The following is a 15,322-nucleotide window of genomic DNA, read 5'->3' on the forward strand; positions in this document are numbered from 1 at the left end:
CTGGTCCTCCTGAACAGCCTCTCCCCATCTTTCCTGTAGGCCCCCTTGAGGTACTGGAAGACCGCTATAAGGTCACCCCGGAGCCTCCTCTTCTCCAGGCTGAACAGCCCCAACTCTTTCAGCTGTCCTCATAGGAAAGGTGCTCCAGCCCTCTTATCATCTTCGTGGCCCTCCTCTAGACCCTCTCCATGTCCATGTCCTTCTTATGTTGGGGGCTCCAGAACTGGACGCAGTACTCCAGGTGAGGTCTCACGAGGGCAGAGTAGAGGGGAAGAATCACCTCTCTCGACCTGCTGGCCACACTCCTCTTGATGCAGCCCAGGACGCGGTTGGCCTTCTGGGCCGCAAGAGCACATTGCCGGCTCATATTGAGCTTCTCGTCCACCAGTACTCCCAAGTCCTTCTCCTCAGGGCTGCTCTCGATCCATTCTCCGCCCAGTCTGTACTTGTGCCTGGGATTACCACGACCCAGATGTAGGACCTTGCATTTGGCCTGGTTGAACTTCATGAGGTTGGTACGGGCCCACCTCTCCAGCCTGTCGAGGTCCCTCTGGATGGCATCCCTCCCTTCCAGTGTGTCGACAGCACCACACAGCTTGGTGTCATTGGCGAACTTGCTGAGGGTGCACTCCATGCCACTGTCCACGTCACCGACAAAGATGTTGAAGAGGGCCGGGCCCAACACGGACCCCTGAGGGACGCCACTCGTGACCGGTCTCCACTTGGACATCGAGCCGTTCACCACTACTCTCTGAGTGCGGCCATTGAGCCAATTCCTTATCCACCGAGCGGTCCATCCATCAAACCCATGCCTCTCTAGTTTAGAGAGAAGAATGTTGTGCGGGACAGTGTCAAAAGCTTTGCACAAGTCCAGGTAGATGATATCCATTGGTCGACCCTTGTCCACCGATGCTGTCACCCCATCATAAAAGGCCACCAAGTTGGTCAGGCATGATCTGCCTTTGGTGAAGCCATGTTGGCTGTCACCCACCACCTCCTTGCTCTCCATGTGCCTTAGCATGGTTCCCAGGAGAATCTGCTCCATGACCTTGCCAGGCACAGAGGTGAGGCTGACCGGCCTGTAGTTGCCCGGGTCCTCCTTGTTCCCCTTTTAAAATGGGGGTTATGTTCCCTCTCTTCCAGTCATCGGGGACCTCGCCAGACCGCCACGACTTCTCAAATACAATAGCCAGTGGCTTGGCAACTTTATCCGCCAGTTCCTTCAGGACCCGCGGATGGATCTCATCAGGTCCCATGGACTTGTGCACCTTCAAGTTCCTCAGATATTCCCGAACCTGCTCTTCAAGTACAGTGGGCGGTGGTTCATCCTCACAGTCCCTGCTAGTTCTTTCCACAGCTTGGGCAGTAAGACAAGAGGCTTTATCAGTGAAAACTGAGGCGAAAAAGTCATTGAGTACCTCAGCCTTCTCTATGTCCCGGGTAACCAGAGCACCAGTATCCTTCCGGAGGGGGCCTACGTTCTCCTTGGACTTCCTTTTGTCCCCTACATACCTATAGAAGCTTTTCTTATTGCTTTTTATATCCCTTGCCAAATTTAATTCCTTCAGGGCTTTAGCCTTCCTCACTTGATCCCTGGTCACTCGTACAGCTTCTCTGTATTCCTCCCAGGCTATCTTTCTCTGCTTCCACCCTCTATAGGCTAACCTCTTCATTTTCAGTTGGTCCAGGAGCTCCTTGCTCATCCACGTGGGCTTCCTGGTCTTTTTGCCCGACGTGTTCTTCATCGGGATGCACCTCTGCTGAGCTTGGAGGAGGTGCTCCTTGAATGTGGACCAACTTTCCTGGGCCCCTCGTCCCTCCAGGGCCACCTCCCATGGCACTTTGCCCATCAGGTCCTTGAAGAGGCCGAAGTCCGCCTTCCTGAAGTCTAGGGCACAGAGCTTGCTGTATAGTTTCCTTGCTGCCCCATGGATCTTGAACTCCACCGTGTCGTGGTCACAGCCTGGTATGACCCAGCCTGGTATGTCTGCTATGCCTTGTCCTTAACTGTTGTGTCTTTGGGGTGTGACCGGCTCTTTCCTTTTGTGAGTGACTGTGCCGTCTCAGTGGTATTGCAATACTACGAAATATGTATCTGAACACAGGGGAGTGCGAAGAGCTTGTGATGGGAGAGCGTGCGATTCCCAGGAGGACTCTGGGTGGCCTTCAGGGCTCCTGGGCAGATTCGTGTGTGGTCCCTGCAGTGGGAAAGCTGCTTCTGAGTGTGTTTAATAGAGCAGCTGGGTGCAGCAAGCTCAAGGACAAGAAGTCACTGACCAAACCAGAGCTGTTCCGAGATCATCTGCCCAGAGATTAAAGAGTTAGGCACTCTTCCAAGGGCTGATCAAAGCAGGGCATGCCTGATAAATGTACACGCATGGTGAGGTGGTGATGCTTCGTACGATTAAGAATGGACTGCCCAGTCAGAGGAGAACAGCAGGAGCTGTTGGAGTGGGCTTTCTCTCCTGTGAGGATAGGAAAAATGAAAAAATGAGGTGCTCCAGTTCAATACAGTGGTGCTACAGTCCCATTTAATGTGCAGCACTGGCAGGGCCTGCACTTGCCTCTTTGGAAAGAGGCCGAAGTCTGTCTCGAATGGCCATCCCAGGGATGATGGGCTAGCCAGGACTCAAGGCTGTGAGGAGGACTCTGGGCAGCTGACTGAGGATGCCGTCTTGCTCTTGGTAATGTATACCTTGCCGACACTGGCATTTTTTGCTGTTCCCAGTATGCCGTTGCCCTCTGTCTTCCTCCTGTGTAGTGTGGCCAACTTGCTGCTGTGGGGAGAAGGAACCTCTTTTCAGCATGGGCTTTACGTTCCTTTGCTGTTATAACCCTCAGAGACAAAAAGAAAAAGTGTCAGCTGGTCCTCCAGAATGCCTGAGTTTTGGCCCTGGCTTTGGTCTGTCTAGAGGCACTTGGAAGGAGGTGGGATGGAGGGGACCAGGAATAGTCACGTGGGAAAACAGGCTGGGTTTCCTAAGGCAGACAGAGTCAGAAGCTCTTAAATGCTTTACAGGAAATGAAGGGACCTAGCAACCTGGGAAGTTTTTTCTTCCTCATGCTTTGAGGGTTTCCTTTGGGAAGGGCACCTGGGAATTGGGATGAGTCAAACCTACTGCAATTCACACTAACAGAAGTCTGCTCTGGATCCAGCAGTAGGACAGATGTGTGCTATTGGTAGCAAACTGCTGTCAGCCAGGATACTGGGGAGCCAAAACGCCCCTGTCGTGGCAAGGAGAGGATTGCTGGTCAGCACCAGGACCCTTGCGCTGCACAGCTGGGGGACTGGATACACAGCAGGCATTTGATGGCCCTGGCCCCAGCTCTTTCCTTGGGGACCCCAGGAGGGTGCTGTTGTGGTTTTTGGCCTCTGCGTTATATTTCAGTGCAGCTTGCTTTACTTTGCCCTTCCCAGGCTGCAGCAGAGGGGCAAAAGTGTGCTAGCAAGCCTCGCATGCTCTGTCACACTTTCCGTGGGGAAGGCTTTCAAAGCAGGCTGATGTCAGCCTTCATCCCAGTTCATCTTAAAGCACATAATCTGCCCACCCACCCATCCTGATACCTGAGCTGCAGAGCCTGATGAAGAGCCTGCTGCTGTCCCAGTTCATCACTCCTCTTCGCTGGCAACAGGGACATGGTTTCTGAAAGTGGAGTAGGTCTCTCATTCCCTCTGCATGAATCAGTGGTGTCTCATACATACATATATCACTTATGGCTCAGGGAGTATCTCGAATTTGGAGAGCTGTGACTAAGAGCATGTTCCATGCAGTATCTCGCTGCTCGCACCCGGTTTGTGTTCCCTTCTCTGCCTTGGTCACTATCAGAGGTGACCTGGAGGGCTGAACACCTCTCTGGTCGGAGCGGGTAAAGCTGCTTTTGCAAACTGCAATTTGAGGCTCGCCAGTTTGCAGGGCGAGAGCTGCAGGGCATCCCTGTCGCCCTGGGTGTCTGGTCCTGGCTGGCTGCCTTCTGCCCTCTAGTGGGAAGCTTTGCGGGGAATAGGTGCTGCACAGCAATGGAGCAGGGGTGCGAGAGCGTCCCGTGCTTTGTGAGCCTCACTGAACATCTGGCATCTCTCCAGAAGCCAGTCTCAGAGGTAAATATCGCTTTGAAAGGCACCCCTGAGCTGTCAAAGTCAGACAAAATATTGAGGAACTGCCAGCAGGTCAAGAGAGAGATAATTCAGCCCCTCTACTCTGCTCTCGTGAGACCCCACCTGGAATACTGCGTTCAGCTCTGGAGTCCCCAGCACAAGAAGGACATGGAACTGCTGGAGTGGGTCCAGAGGAGGGCCATGAAGATGATCCGAAGGCTGGAACACCTCTGCTATGAAGACAGGCTGAGATAGTTGGGGCTGTTCAGCCTGGAGAAGAGAAGGCTCCGGGGTGATCTTGTTGCAGCCTTCCAATACTTAAAGGGGGCCTACAGGAAAGCTGGAGAGGGACTTTTTACAAGGGCATGTAGTGATAGGTCAAGGGGCAATGGATTTAAACTGAAAGAAGGCAGATTTAGATTAGATATAAGGAAGAAATTTTTCACTCAGAGGGTGGTGAGGCAGTGGAACAGGTTTCCCAGAGAAGTTTTGGATGCCGCATCCCTGGCAGTGTTCAAGGCCAAGTTGAATGAGGCTTTGGGCAACCTGGTGTAGCGGAGGGTTTCCCTGCCCATAGCAGGGGGGTTGTAACTAGATGATCTTTGAGGTCCCTTCCAACCCTAACCATTCTATGATTCTATGATTCTATGTAACTCAGGGGCCAGGTTGCTGACAGTGTTACAAGTGTTTCATCAGACTTCAGAGCAACAACTCCCAATTCGTCATTTAATTACAGAGGAAGGAAACAGATGGGAAGCTGCAACCTGGAGCAGAAAAAAAAAAAAGGGGAAAAAATGTGTCTAGAATGATGCTTTGGGGTGTTTTCAAAGTATGACTTCAGTGTTTAAGAACATACTCTAGAAGATGCCACATTTGAGGTTTTAATGCTATTGGAGGGTTAACTCGGTGAGTTCCTGGGTTTGTTCCTTTCTTTCCCTTCCCCACACTCCATCTTATTTTGATGTAACTGCTAGCAGTTTAGAATCCCAACTTTGAAAGTCAGTGCTTGCTTAGCTAAGGTGAGTGAGAGTGTGTGTATGAGTGCACGTGTGTCAGTGCACACATGCACACGGTCCTTAGCTGGAGTGGTGCTGTTGGGACGCGTGTGTTTGTGTGTTGCTCACCAGCCTGGGCTGTGGCACCAGGGACGCTGTTGCATCTTCCGCAGCCAGGAGGAAATGGCCTGCCTCTTGTGGGCAGGGTTGGTACCTTGAGTTGAGTAGTTAATTAGTAGTTCATTATCTCAACTCAGTCCAGCTGGATAAGAACGATTAGTGCCATAATTCCACCTTTTTGTTTTAGTATTTTTGTTTTCACAAAGGCTTTATGGGTGAGCAGAGACCTGGCCCATTCATCCAACTCCAGCACGCTTCCCTCCCGCGAATACCACGTCGGGGCTTGCGGCTTTACCTTCTTCTCCGAAGGACTCTCGCTCGAGCTCCCGGCTCCGGCTCTGGCTCCGGCTCTTTTGGCTCGGGCTCCTTTGCAGCCAGGGCTCTCGGCTCGGCGAGGGAGTCGGGGCTTCCCAGGGCTTCCCAGGGTCTCATCGATGTATCACGTCGGGGTCACCAGTTGTTGCTCACCAGCCTGGGCTGCGGCACCAGGGACGCTGTTGCATCTTCCGCAGCCAGGAGGAAATGGCCTGCCTCTTGTGGGCAGGGTTGGTACCTTGAGTTGAGTAGTTAATTAGTAGTTCATTATCTCAACTCAGTCCAGCTGGATAAGAATGATTAGTGCCATATTTGTGTCTATGTGCATGTGCTCCTTTTCATTGCCATCATCTTAACTGGGGGCGGTGGCAGTGATGGATGGGTGTGTACATGAGCTCCACTCCTGTTGCCTCCTCAGCCAGCAGCGGTGGTGAGATGTGTGCTTGTGCTTGCTACCAGGTCGAATAAGGAGGTAGAGCGGAGTCAGTGAAAAGTAGGAGCTGCTTTACTTTGTTGCATGTTTAAAAAGTCATGGTCAGGAAAGGGGATTTTTGGCTGACTGACCATCCCAGTTAGCGATGGAGAAAAGGCAGCATTTTTGAAGATAATACCAGGAAATAGTGAGTACCTCTCACCAGTAAACGACCAATAGTGAGTGTAGGAGTACTGAAGTTCCAGGAGGCTGTCAGACTGCCCTGTTGGAGCTCATTTTCTTTGTTGCTGTCAGTCACTGTTACTGTCAGTGTTGCACAGTCATGTTCGCCACAACTTGATATAGAGGAGTTCTTGCAGTAGTTCCACAGCTCAAGAGCAGATACTACTTATTCTGTTTAATTATATGAGCAAGCAGTTCCAGATTCATAACTTATCTATCAAAAAGTCCAGTGACTTGGGAGCATCACACAGTGATCAGTTCTGGACAAGACCATGGGGATTGGCCACTGGACGTTTGCCTCTGGACAAGCTGTGGGATTTGTCTGAAGTGTTCAGAGAGGCATACCGTTTTGATCACTGTGGATCAATCCTGTCCTACAGAGATCTGCAGGGATTCATGTGAGACCCACTGCTGTCTAGTACTGGTGCTAAATTCCTAATGGTGACACAAATCTGGGTGGCGCAGGGATGGGTTAAGTAACAGATCAAAAGAGGGTCATTAGGCACAGCCAAGCTGCTAGGGAGCACTCTTTTAATAATTGCGTGCTCCTGTGCTGCAAATAAGTACATTTAGACTCCAGAACATGCGTGCTAATCCCTGCGGGAAGGGTAGTGGTATTTTAGAAGGCACTGTTTTGAGAAAGGGTTGCAGTTGCAGAGAGCAAGCTATACCTGAGCTGGTGAGATCTTTGAGTGCTGGTGGGGGGGCAGAGCAGAGGGTGGAAGGGGGTAACCACCTTCCTGCATGTGGTATGGGCAGGACCGGGGTCAGAGAATAGGGTCGCCCACTGCGTAAAAGAGATCTTAAAAACTGGGGAGAGGTAGAAAGAGTAGAAAAAAGCTTTAAAGTGCCTTATGAGAGATAAAAGAGCTGCCCAAGTGGGCAGAGCTGACCAGTATGCACATACTCTTCACCAAGGAAAAATACCAGGTACTGATGGGACTCCAGGAGTGCCTCAGAGAGAAGCATGAAGAGCTAATGAGTGGATTAGTTTGAATAAGGAGCCTGGTTTTATAGTGAGAACAGCTGCCAGGTAGAATTATAATCTTTCAATATCCTCAAATTAAGAATGGATATCCTTGTGGAAGTTTTAATCTTTTGGGGATAACTTCCATGCAGGTAATTATCTCAACTAGAGCAGTGCTGTATGGAAAATTTGAGTAGATGTTCTGTCCTTGGCTTACACATTCATGCCTCATTCCTCTCTGTGGCTTGTCTAGGGACTAGGGACAGTCAAAGTTAGCACTGGCTACTGATGATGTTGGTTAACTTAGCAAGTTTTTCCTTAGTACATCCGGTGTGGTTGCTGTACCCCATCTTTCTGGCCAGCATCCAGTCCTACCCTCCCTGCCCTAGAGGTGGCCACCTTGTCTTTAGCCACACTCCCCGCAGCTCACTCCTAACCTTGCCTAAGTATTTCTAGGGAGCAAGAAGCCTGCCCTAGATGACAAGATTTCTCCCTTCCCAGAAACAGAGGCTCAGAGGGGAAGGGTGGACAGAGATGAGGTCACTGATTGCAGTGTGAGGGTGCAAAGGGTATGAGGGCTTAGGGAGCTGTAGCCCTGGGCTTTGACTGAAGGAATCCGGGCCATCTGACAAAGAGGCAGGCAGAGCTTGCCTGCACTCCCAGCTTCCTGACTTCTGGTCACCCCCATGCCCTGCTATCCACACACAAAGGACAGAGCAGCAGGGTTGCAGTCACAGTCCAGCAAACCTTCTGCGCAAGCTAAAATCATTCTATCAGGGAGGGCAGGAATGTGGTGGAAGGTGAGTGCTTGCTAAGCCCTAAACCTGTCCTGCAGTATGGCTGGCTGTCCTTCCCTTTCCAATATCGCTCCACCTCTGGGCTGTTCTACACGGTTGCTATACATTAGCATCGCAAGAGCAGGTTTTCTTTCCTTCTAAAAAAAAAAGCAGAGAAAAATAGCTTTGGCCCTTGGAGAGCACAGTGTGACAGACAGAAGGGTATTTGGTAGCAGCCCATCTGTTCTCCAGGAAGGGTGGCCTAAATCTCAGGTACAGCACACTGATATCCACAAAGGTCCTGGGTACCACTGACTGCGGCAATGCAGATTTTGAGCGTGGAACAGAGGATAGCTTGCAAAACACGAAAGCGCTGGTGTTGCTTGTTGTAAAAACATGTCTGGCCTGTGCTCCCTGACACGTAGTTCCTCGCAGGTAGTCCGTGGGTGTCCTGCTGCAGGCTCCTAGGCAGGAGGTCGGGGTGGCTGGCTGTCTCACAGGCACCGACTGATCCTTTGAGCAGCAAAAGTAGCTCTTCTCACTCAGCCTCAGGCTCTGTGGTGGGTTTTGCCTGGAAGTGCCGCTTACTGTGCTGAGTCCCCAGGGTTTGAGATTGTCAGGGTGGCTCTGCTGTATGAGGCTTCCTGCAGGGCTGCTGCTTCCCACCTTCCCAAGTCAGCTCTGCGTGGCAGTGTGCAAGAGAAGAGCTGAGTTATAATGTCTGCATGAGAACATTTGCCTTAACTAAGTCCAGGATAAGAGTGGATTTAAGTGCTTTGGTTTATAAATAAACAGTGCTGTGGCCAAGGTAGATTTAAGCAGAGCTGGCAACAGCCATGCATAGGCAGGGATCTCTTTACCACATGGCCTGCTGTTGGGCTTCCTGTCACATGCTAATCCCTTAAGCCTGCTTTAGCTCTGTTAATTTTCCTTCTTTCCTTTTTTCCCCAATGGGCTGTCTCGGTGGCGCATGAATGCCAGTGTTCCTCGGCCAAGCTTGTGCCTGTGGCTGGGCCAAGCATCCAGGCTGCCTTCTGAGCACCGGGTACCATGTGACAGGGCCCCAGGGATGGTGGTGCCTGAATGTGTCCCATTCTCTCTGTCTTACAGGCTCTGCAGTCTGCGCCTGAAGAAGCTCACGGTGCTGAAAGAGCTGGACAAAGAGCTGAGCTCTGTGCTTATCGCTGTGAAGATTCAGGTAGGCTCCTCTCCTTACTGCTGCCTGATGGCAGCAAGCCCATCCTTGTGCCCCCTGTGACGTGCTAGTCTGCATGTCCCTTGCCTTGTGCCAATCTGCTGCTTCTGTCGTGGTTAGCACCCTTAGGGAGATTTTGGCTCCCAGGCAGGTGGAAATGATGCCCCAGGGACAGCAGCAAGCCGCCTGATGCTGGTTCATATCAGAGATGAATTTGGTTAGGCCTCTCTACTGGAACAGAGTGTGTCTTGCTTCCCTGCCTGCCTCAGCCAAGGCTCTTCTCTCAACCTGCTGTTTGGAGTTTGGCATTCCCTACCCCGCTGTTCCCGACCCTTTAGACAGGCTCAGCGCTGGGTGGTTTCTGGCGGTGCCCTCAATCCGGATTGCCTCCTTGAGCAGTGAAGGGTGGGAAGAGAAGGGTGCAAGGGATCAGCAGCTCTGTGCATGACTTCTGCTGACATTTGCACCCTGTGTGATCTCACTGCTGCCTCTATGGTCCCTTCCCTTTCTCTGTGCATCCCCACTAGGCCTGGTGCCCCTGTTCTAAACCAGAGAGGGGTGGGGAGAAGATCTTTGTCACCAAGGAGAGAGGGAGTTTGCCCCCATCCTGATATGCGCGATCCTCCCCACTCCCTCTCTGCAGCTGGTGGTGAAGAGATGGGTCCCTGTGGGTGCAGGCACATCCTTTCCCCCTGCCAAAGGACAGCATGGAAGAAAAGATGCCTCTTGAGTATGCTGTCCTCGCCACAGCTCCCCTGACCCAGCCGGGATGCTGGTGTCCTTCCTTCGTTCTTGTCAGCTGGCATAAAAGCTTCTGATTCCATTGAAAGCACCGTGAGGCGGGAGCTCGGAAGCTTTGTGCTCCCACAGAGCTCTTTGTGCAGCACACATTAAGATCTAAATCCTGGATTAGTACTGGAAGCTGCAGTATTAGTGGAGCTCTGGGAGCTGGGGTTTGCCTTCATGGCAGACGCGATTCATTTGCATAGAAGGAACTGAAAGCAAAATGTGTGAAACCCAGGGCCAAGACAGCAGGAGGATGCTGTGGTCCATATGCTATGGGTCAGTGTCCCACTTTGCTGGTCTTTCCATCACTGTGTGTATGGTGCCATTCAGGAGAGCTGAAAGCACTGGGCTTTCAGCCCTGAGACCTCTGTGATTTGTGCCCCTTTGGTGCAGGCTTTAGCAAGGGAACAACCTGGGCAGGAGAGAGCTGCCTGGCCCCCGGAAATGCGGGAACAATCACGGCTGGGCCACAGGTGCCACCTGCACAGGACTGGAGGGCTCGGAGCCAACTGAGGACTGTGGGTCCCACATGGCTGGGAGGGCTAGGCTGGTCCTTCGCTCCTGTTATCTCCTATGCTGTCGGCCCAAGCTGTCTGTGCTTCTCTGGACTGGGGAACTTTGGGCTCCTGTGCAGCCCCCTTTATGCCAGGGCTGCCATGTGTTGAGCATATGTGTCCTCAGCTGCCCCCTCTCTCATGCACTGCAGACATGAGACTGTGGAAGAGACTGCACAGTGTGACTCCAGGTTTTTCAAACAGATTGTCCCTGTCCCTGCCACAGGCGAACCTTGCTCCCTGTTGGCAAAATAAATTAACAGGCCTCAGCAATGACTGTTTGAGGCCAGAGGTGCTCTTCACTGCAGGGCTTCTTTCCCTGCCAAGGAACAGAGGCTGCATTCAGGATTTTAATCTAAACATGGTCACCTCTTCTCTGCATGGCCACGTACCCAAGGCTGCATGCTGGTGAAGGCTCCCTGCAAAGCTGAAGGAAACTGGAGAAGAATGCTTCTGCTCCCATTACCCTGTGGCTTATCACTCATTGTGGGAGTGGGGTGGACTTGTGTGCCTCAGCCTTGTGGGCTGTTTCTACCTGCCTGATCAGCCGCCTTGGCAGGGTCTGGGATTGCTGAGCCTTCCTGGAAGGCAAATGGAAGCTATAGGCAGCTTCAGCAGAGCCTGCCTACAGAATGGCCTCAGATGGATCCATCCCTCCTGCTCCTCTCCTAGGTGATGATGAGTCATGCTAGCAAGAAGCTGTTTGAAGGCTGCCCAGCAGGCGTTGCCATCTCCATCTTTCAGATGGAAACAGCTGATGCATGTAATTTGTGGAGGACCTGCAAGTTCCCAAGGGGGCAGCTGGGGACTAGTGGAAAAGGGAGATATATTTTCTCTCATTTCAGTAGTAGTTCTGTTGGCTTAAGGAAGTTGCCTGTCAGGAAGTTGCAGCTCTGAAAGGCAAATTTCATGGAAACAAAGCTCTGACCCTGCTTGAGTGGGGCTGGCACGAAGACAACAGCCCCAGCACTGGAGGCAATCTGCTCGATGAATGTACGTGACCCAAAGGATAGCATAAGCCTGTCTAGACTTCATCTGAAAAGACCTCTGTCGAAGGACTAAGGGAGCTTTCTGTGTCTACAGAGCATACCCATTTCCCAGAGGTGATTTGAATATTTAATGTTCAGTGGCTTCCAGTGAGATAAAGTCTAAACTGCTGTGAAAAAGGGACTTACTCTCATATCACTTGAGTGGTTTTTAAACCTTTGTCCCTCGTTATTTAACAGACTGGAGATGTCAGAATGTTTCCTTCTGTATATTGTTCAGCATGGCTTTAAGAGATTCAAATGTGCCTGGCTCAGCTCCATAAAGGTGCAGGTACCTGTCTTTGTGGTGTAACTGATTATGGTGTGAAGGGAAATGTGCTCCCTCTTGGCAAAAAACACCCAGACTTGAGCTATGAATAGAGAAAACTATCAAAGAAAAAAGAAAATAAGCCCCAGTGCTCCCAGAACTTTTAGCTCCCGTGGCAGGTGCTGTGGGAGGGATGAGGATCCTCTTGCAGCTGCTTGCAGGATGTGGCTGGTGACTCAGGTTCAACACTTGGTGCTGCTGTAGGGGGATGATGCTGGCAGCCCATACATAGTGGACCAGAATGTGTGCCAGGCTAAGAAAACTTGTTTGCCTCTGCCAGGCCTGCCTGCTGCCCCAGCCCTGCTCCCTGCAGGAACTTGGATTTTTTGCTCCTTTTTGCTACGCATGGAAGTTACATGCAGAATTTTCTGTCTACACCTCACTCATGCTTTGTTTCTAATCTTTTTGCAACCATTTGAGAATTTTCCACTCCCAGCTATCCCCTAAACATATAAATTTGCAGATGACATTTAGTGGGCTATTCTCTCCCAAAATGCACCTTTAGCTTGAATTCTGAGTAGTGCTTTGCTGTCTGCCTTAAGGTGGTCTCTCTGTTGTGTTAGTTCTCTCTCCTTTTCCAGGTTTAGTATGCACTTATAGCCTCAACACTGCATTTTACACAAGACCCATCAGGACAGATTTATACCTGAAATTGGGGATCATACATTGCAAACCAAATCTGGGCATTGTACACCTGTGTATAGTAGTGTAGTAGTGTAGTACACACCTGTGTATAGTAGTGTAAGCTATACTAGTGTATGTTTTCAGTCTATTAGGTACTGAATATCTGTGACCACAACCTCTCCCTATTGCTTTTCACTCCTTTGGCAGTGTTTTTCATCCGTGATCTTCACTGTAACAGTCGGATATTAAGTTTTCCTGTAGTACTGATGGTGACACTCAACTGCTTTGCTGAGAAATTGGTCTTGCCTGCCATGACTCGAATTGCAGAATAGCTGAGCTACGTCAGGTACTCAAGGCCATGTCCAGTTGAGATTTGAATTTCTCAAGAGACGAAGAATCCTCAGTCTTCCTGTGTCCTGTCCCAAGGTTTGACTGCACTCATAGAGAAAAAAAAATAATCCCAACATCTAATGGTAGTTTCCCATGTTCTGGTTCATCCCCATTGCCTCTCACTCTGTCCCTGTGCATCTCTGAGAGGAGTTCAGTTATGTTTTTTCTGCACTCTCCTGCTAAGTGTCTGTAGACAGCACTAAAGTACCCCTTCACCCTCTCTTTTTCCAGCTAAACAAACCCAGCTTACTTGGGCTCTCCTTGTATGTCCTGTGCTCCAGCCCCTGACCATCCTAATGTCTTCTGCTGAGCTTGCTTCAGTCTGTCAATGCCTGTCTCGTACTGAGGAGCCTAAACCAGCACTGGAATCCAGTTGTGGTGTCACCAGTGCTGAATAGAGTGGAGGAATCCCTTTTCTCTGCTTGCACATTCTCTGAGGCTGAGATTGGTGTCATTGCTGCAACACGGCATGCTGCTGATGTAGGGGTACCTTGATGTTCTCTAGGATTCCCCCTGTCCCTTTCTGCTGAGTCTGTTCTGCTGCCTGGGCTTCTTCCCAGGCAGCAAAGTCATGGGATGTCCTAGGGAAGGACTTTGCTTTTGCCTTTATCTAACCTCATGAGGTTTGTGTTGACCTTACTAGAAATGGCAAATTGTTCTTAACTCCCTGTTGCTGATAGGCAGGTAGCAGCCCCCAGGTGCTAGTTTCTAATCTGTTTAATTGGAACAATGGCTTCTGCTGGGTCATGGTTTACTTCTGAAGGTGCTCAGTGTTTCCTACTAGATATGTGAGAGCCATCCATTTAATGAAACCTAGCGTACCTTGCAGGCTGAACTTGAACTGTAGGTAGTGGCTTTACCTTGCAGAGAGGACTGTGCCTCACCCATTTGCAGGACAATATCTAGCCCTTTTTCTACCCCTTGTCCCAAGTGCTATGCTCCATGGTGCCCTGGGAACTGGTCCTGTGGCTGAGCTTAGACATGATGATCTCTCTCCCTTCATGTGACCTCACAGGCCACGTATCGCCTAGGGCTTGAGCTCAGCCAGGGTGCAGCCTGCCAGGTCATTGCACCCATAAAGAACTGGCCCGGACCTGAAAAGTGCTGGTGTTTACAGGTCTCTGAGCTCCACTGCTGCTCCCTTCTGCTTGTGCTGTGATAATGAACCAGCCTTTGTCCCAGTCCTTGCAATGCCATATGGATGTACACCAGCGTTTGACTGAGGGCCAGAGCTTAGGTTTGGAGCTGAGTGTGTCACTTCTGTAGTGGTAAATGACAGTGACAAACAGGACGCCAATGTTTATGAAACCTTCACTCACTGGATATGCTACCCAGGCTGTCCTCACCTTTCCTTTGCGGTAACTCTATCCCCAGAAATAGCATCGTCCAGAAAAATAATTGCACCAGTATGTGTGTTTTGATGAAAGAACAAATCTTAGGTGGATAGTCTCTCTGCAACAAACAGCAAATGGTAAATGTGCTAAAGTAAATGGCCACTGTCATAGTGACCAACCATCATCTCATATTAAAGAAGAGTTCAGGAAGGAAGAGTGAGTGCATTCTTGGCCAGGAAAGCTCACAGATGTGAAGGGGATAAGCTCTACCTCCTCTCTTTGGTTTTAGGAAGACCTTTCACAGGAAAGCCTCACTCCTGGCACAGTTGCTGGGATCAACGTTGCAGGCAGCTCAGACTGGGCCTCTTGAAAACCAAGGAGGGTTTTGCTAGAGCTTGTCTTTGCTCAAGTATCAGTGGGAGCTGTAATGCTGCATCACTGCAAAGTGTGGAGGCCTTTCTTGCCCCCCTCTATAGGTTGTTTGGTGTTTCTTGCTAGCATGGGCAACACCAGCAATGGAAGTGCAAGAAAGGAGTTAAGTCAGTGGCACCCAGGCTTGCTGGATCCTGCTGAAGTTCCCATCAGAAAGCTTCCTTGGTGTTTGCTGGGTGCGGAAACATGCCTGTTCCCATTGCCGTTCTCTTTGATTGCAGCGGGGATGTAGCCATGGCCTCCTTTACGGTGCCACCAGCATGCTCCTGCAATGACTTCTGGGGCTGCTGTCTCATTTGCAGTGGAGAAGAAGAGCTGGGGCTCCAACCTCGCCAAGGCTCTAACCTTAGCCAAATCTAGGATTTGTCTACATTTCTGAAGGGTCTGTGACTATGGCCAACTTAGGATCCTGCTGGCCACGACATCTGTCAGAATCAAGCTGGAAAGGGTATGGGAATGCAATGAGGTCCTGGAAAGGGGTAACATATATGAGGTGGATCCTGTTTCCTTTGGACTGCTATGCCTATTTGGTTAGCTTTGACCCATGGGCTCACTAGCCCACAGTTTAAACTAAGGAGTGCTCACAAAAGCAGCGATAACTGATTTGCAAGAACAGCTGCACTGGCCTGTTCTGTTGCCTCCCTAAGTCAATGTCTCAGCTTGCTGGCCCATTCACAGGGAGGCAGGAGAGAGTGAGGAACCACTACAGGCTATTTTATACTTGGAGCTG

The 15,322-nt window shown here is 50.7% G+C and overlaps 1 protein-coding gene across 1 annotated transcript in view; it reads left to right on the plus strand.

Moving 5' to 3' along the window:
* Positions 1-15,322, plus strand: part of LOC104375031 (phosphofurin acidic cluster sorting protein 2-like) — an 82,008-nt gene that overhangs the window by 50,425 nt on the left and 16,261 nt on the right. Inside the window, exon 2 of the mRNA XM_086630613.1 lies at positions 9,035-9,122. Within this exon, the coding sequence (XP_086486739.1) occupies positions 9,035-9,122 (88 nt within the window). The remainder of the gene's footprint in view (positions 1-9,034; positions 9,123-15,322) is intronic.

This window comes from Tauraco erythrolophus, chromosome 2 (genome assembly GCF_009769465.1).
Source record: "Tauraco erythrolophus isolate bTauEry1 chromosome 2, bTauEry1.pri, whole genome shotgun sequence".
Classification (NCBI taxonomy): domain Eukaryota; kingdom Metazoa; phylum Chordata; class Aves; order Musophagiformes; family Musophagidae; genus Tauraco; species Tauraco erythrolophus.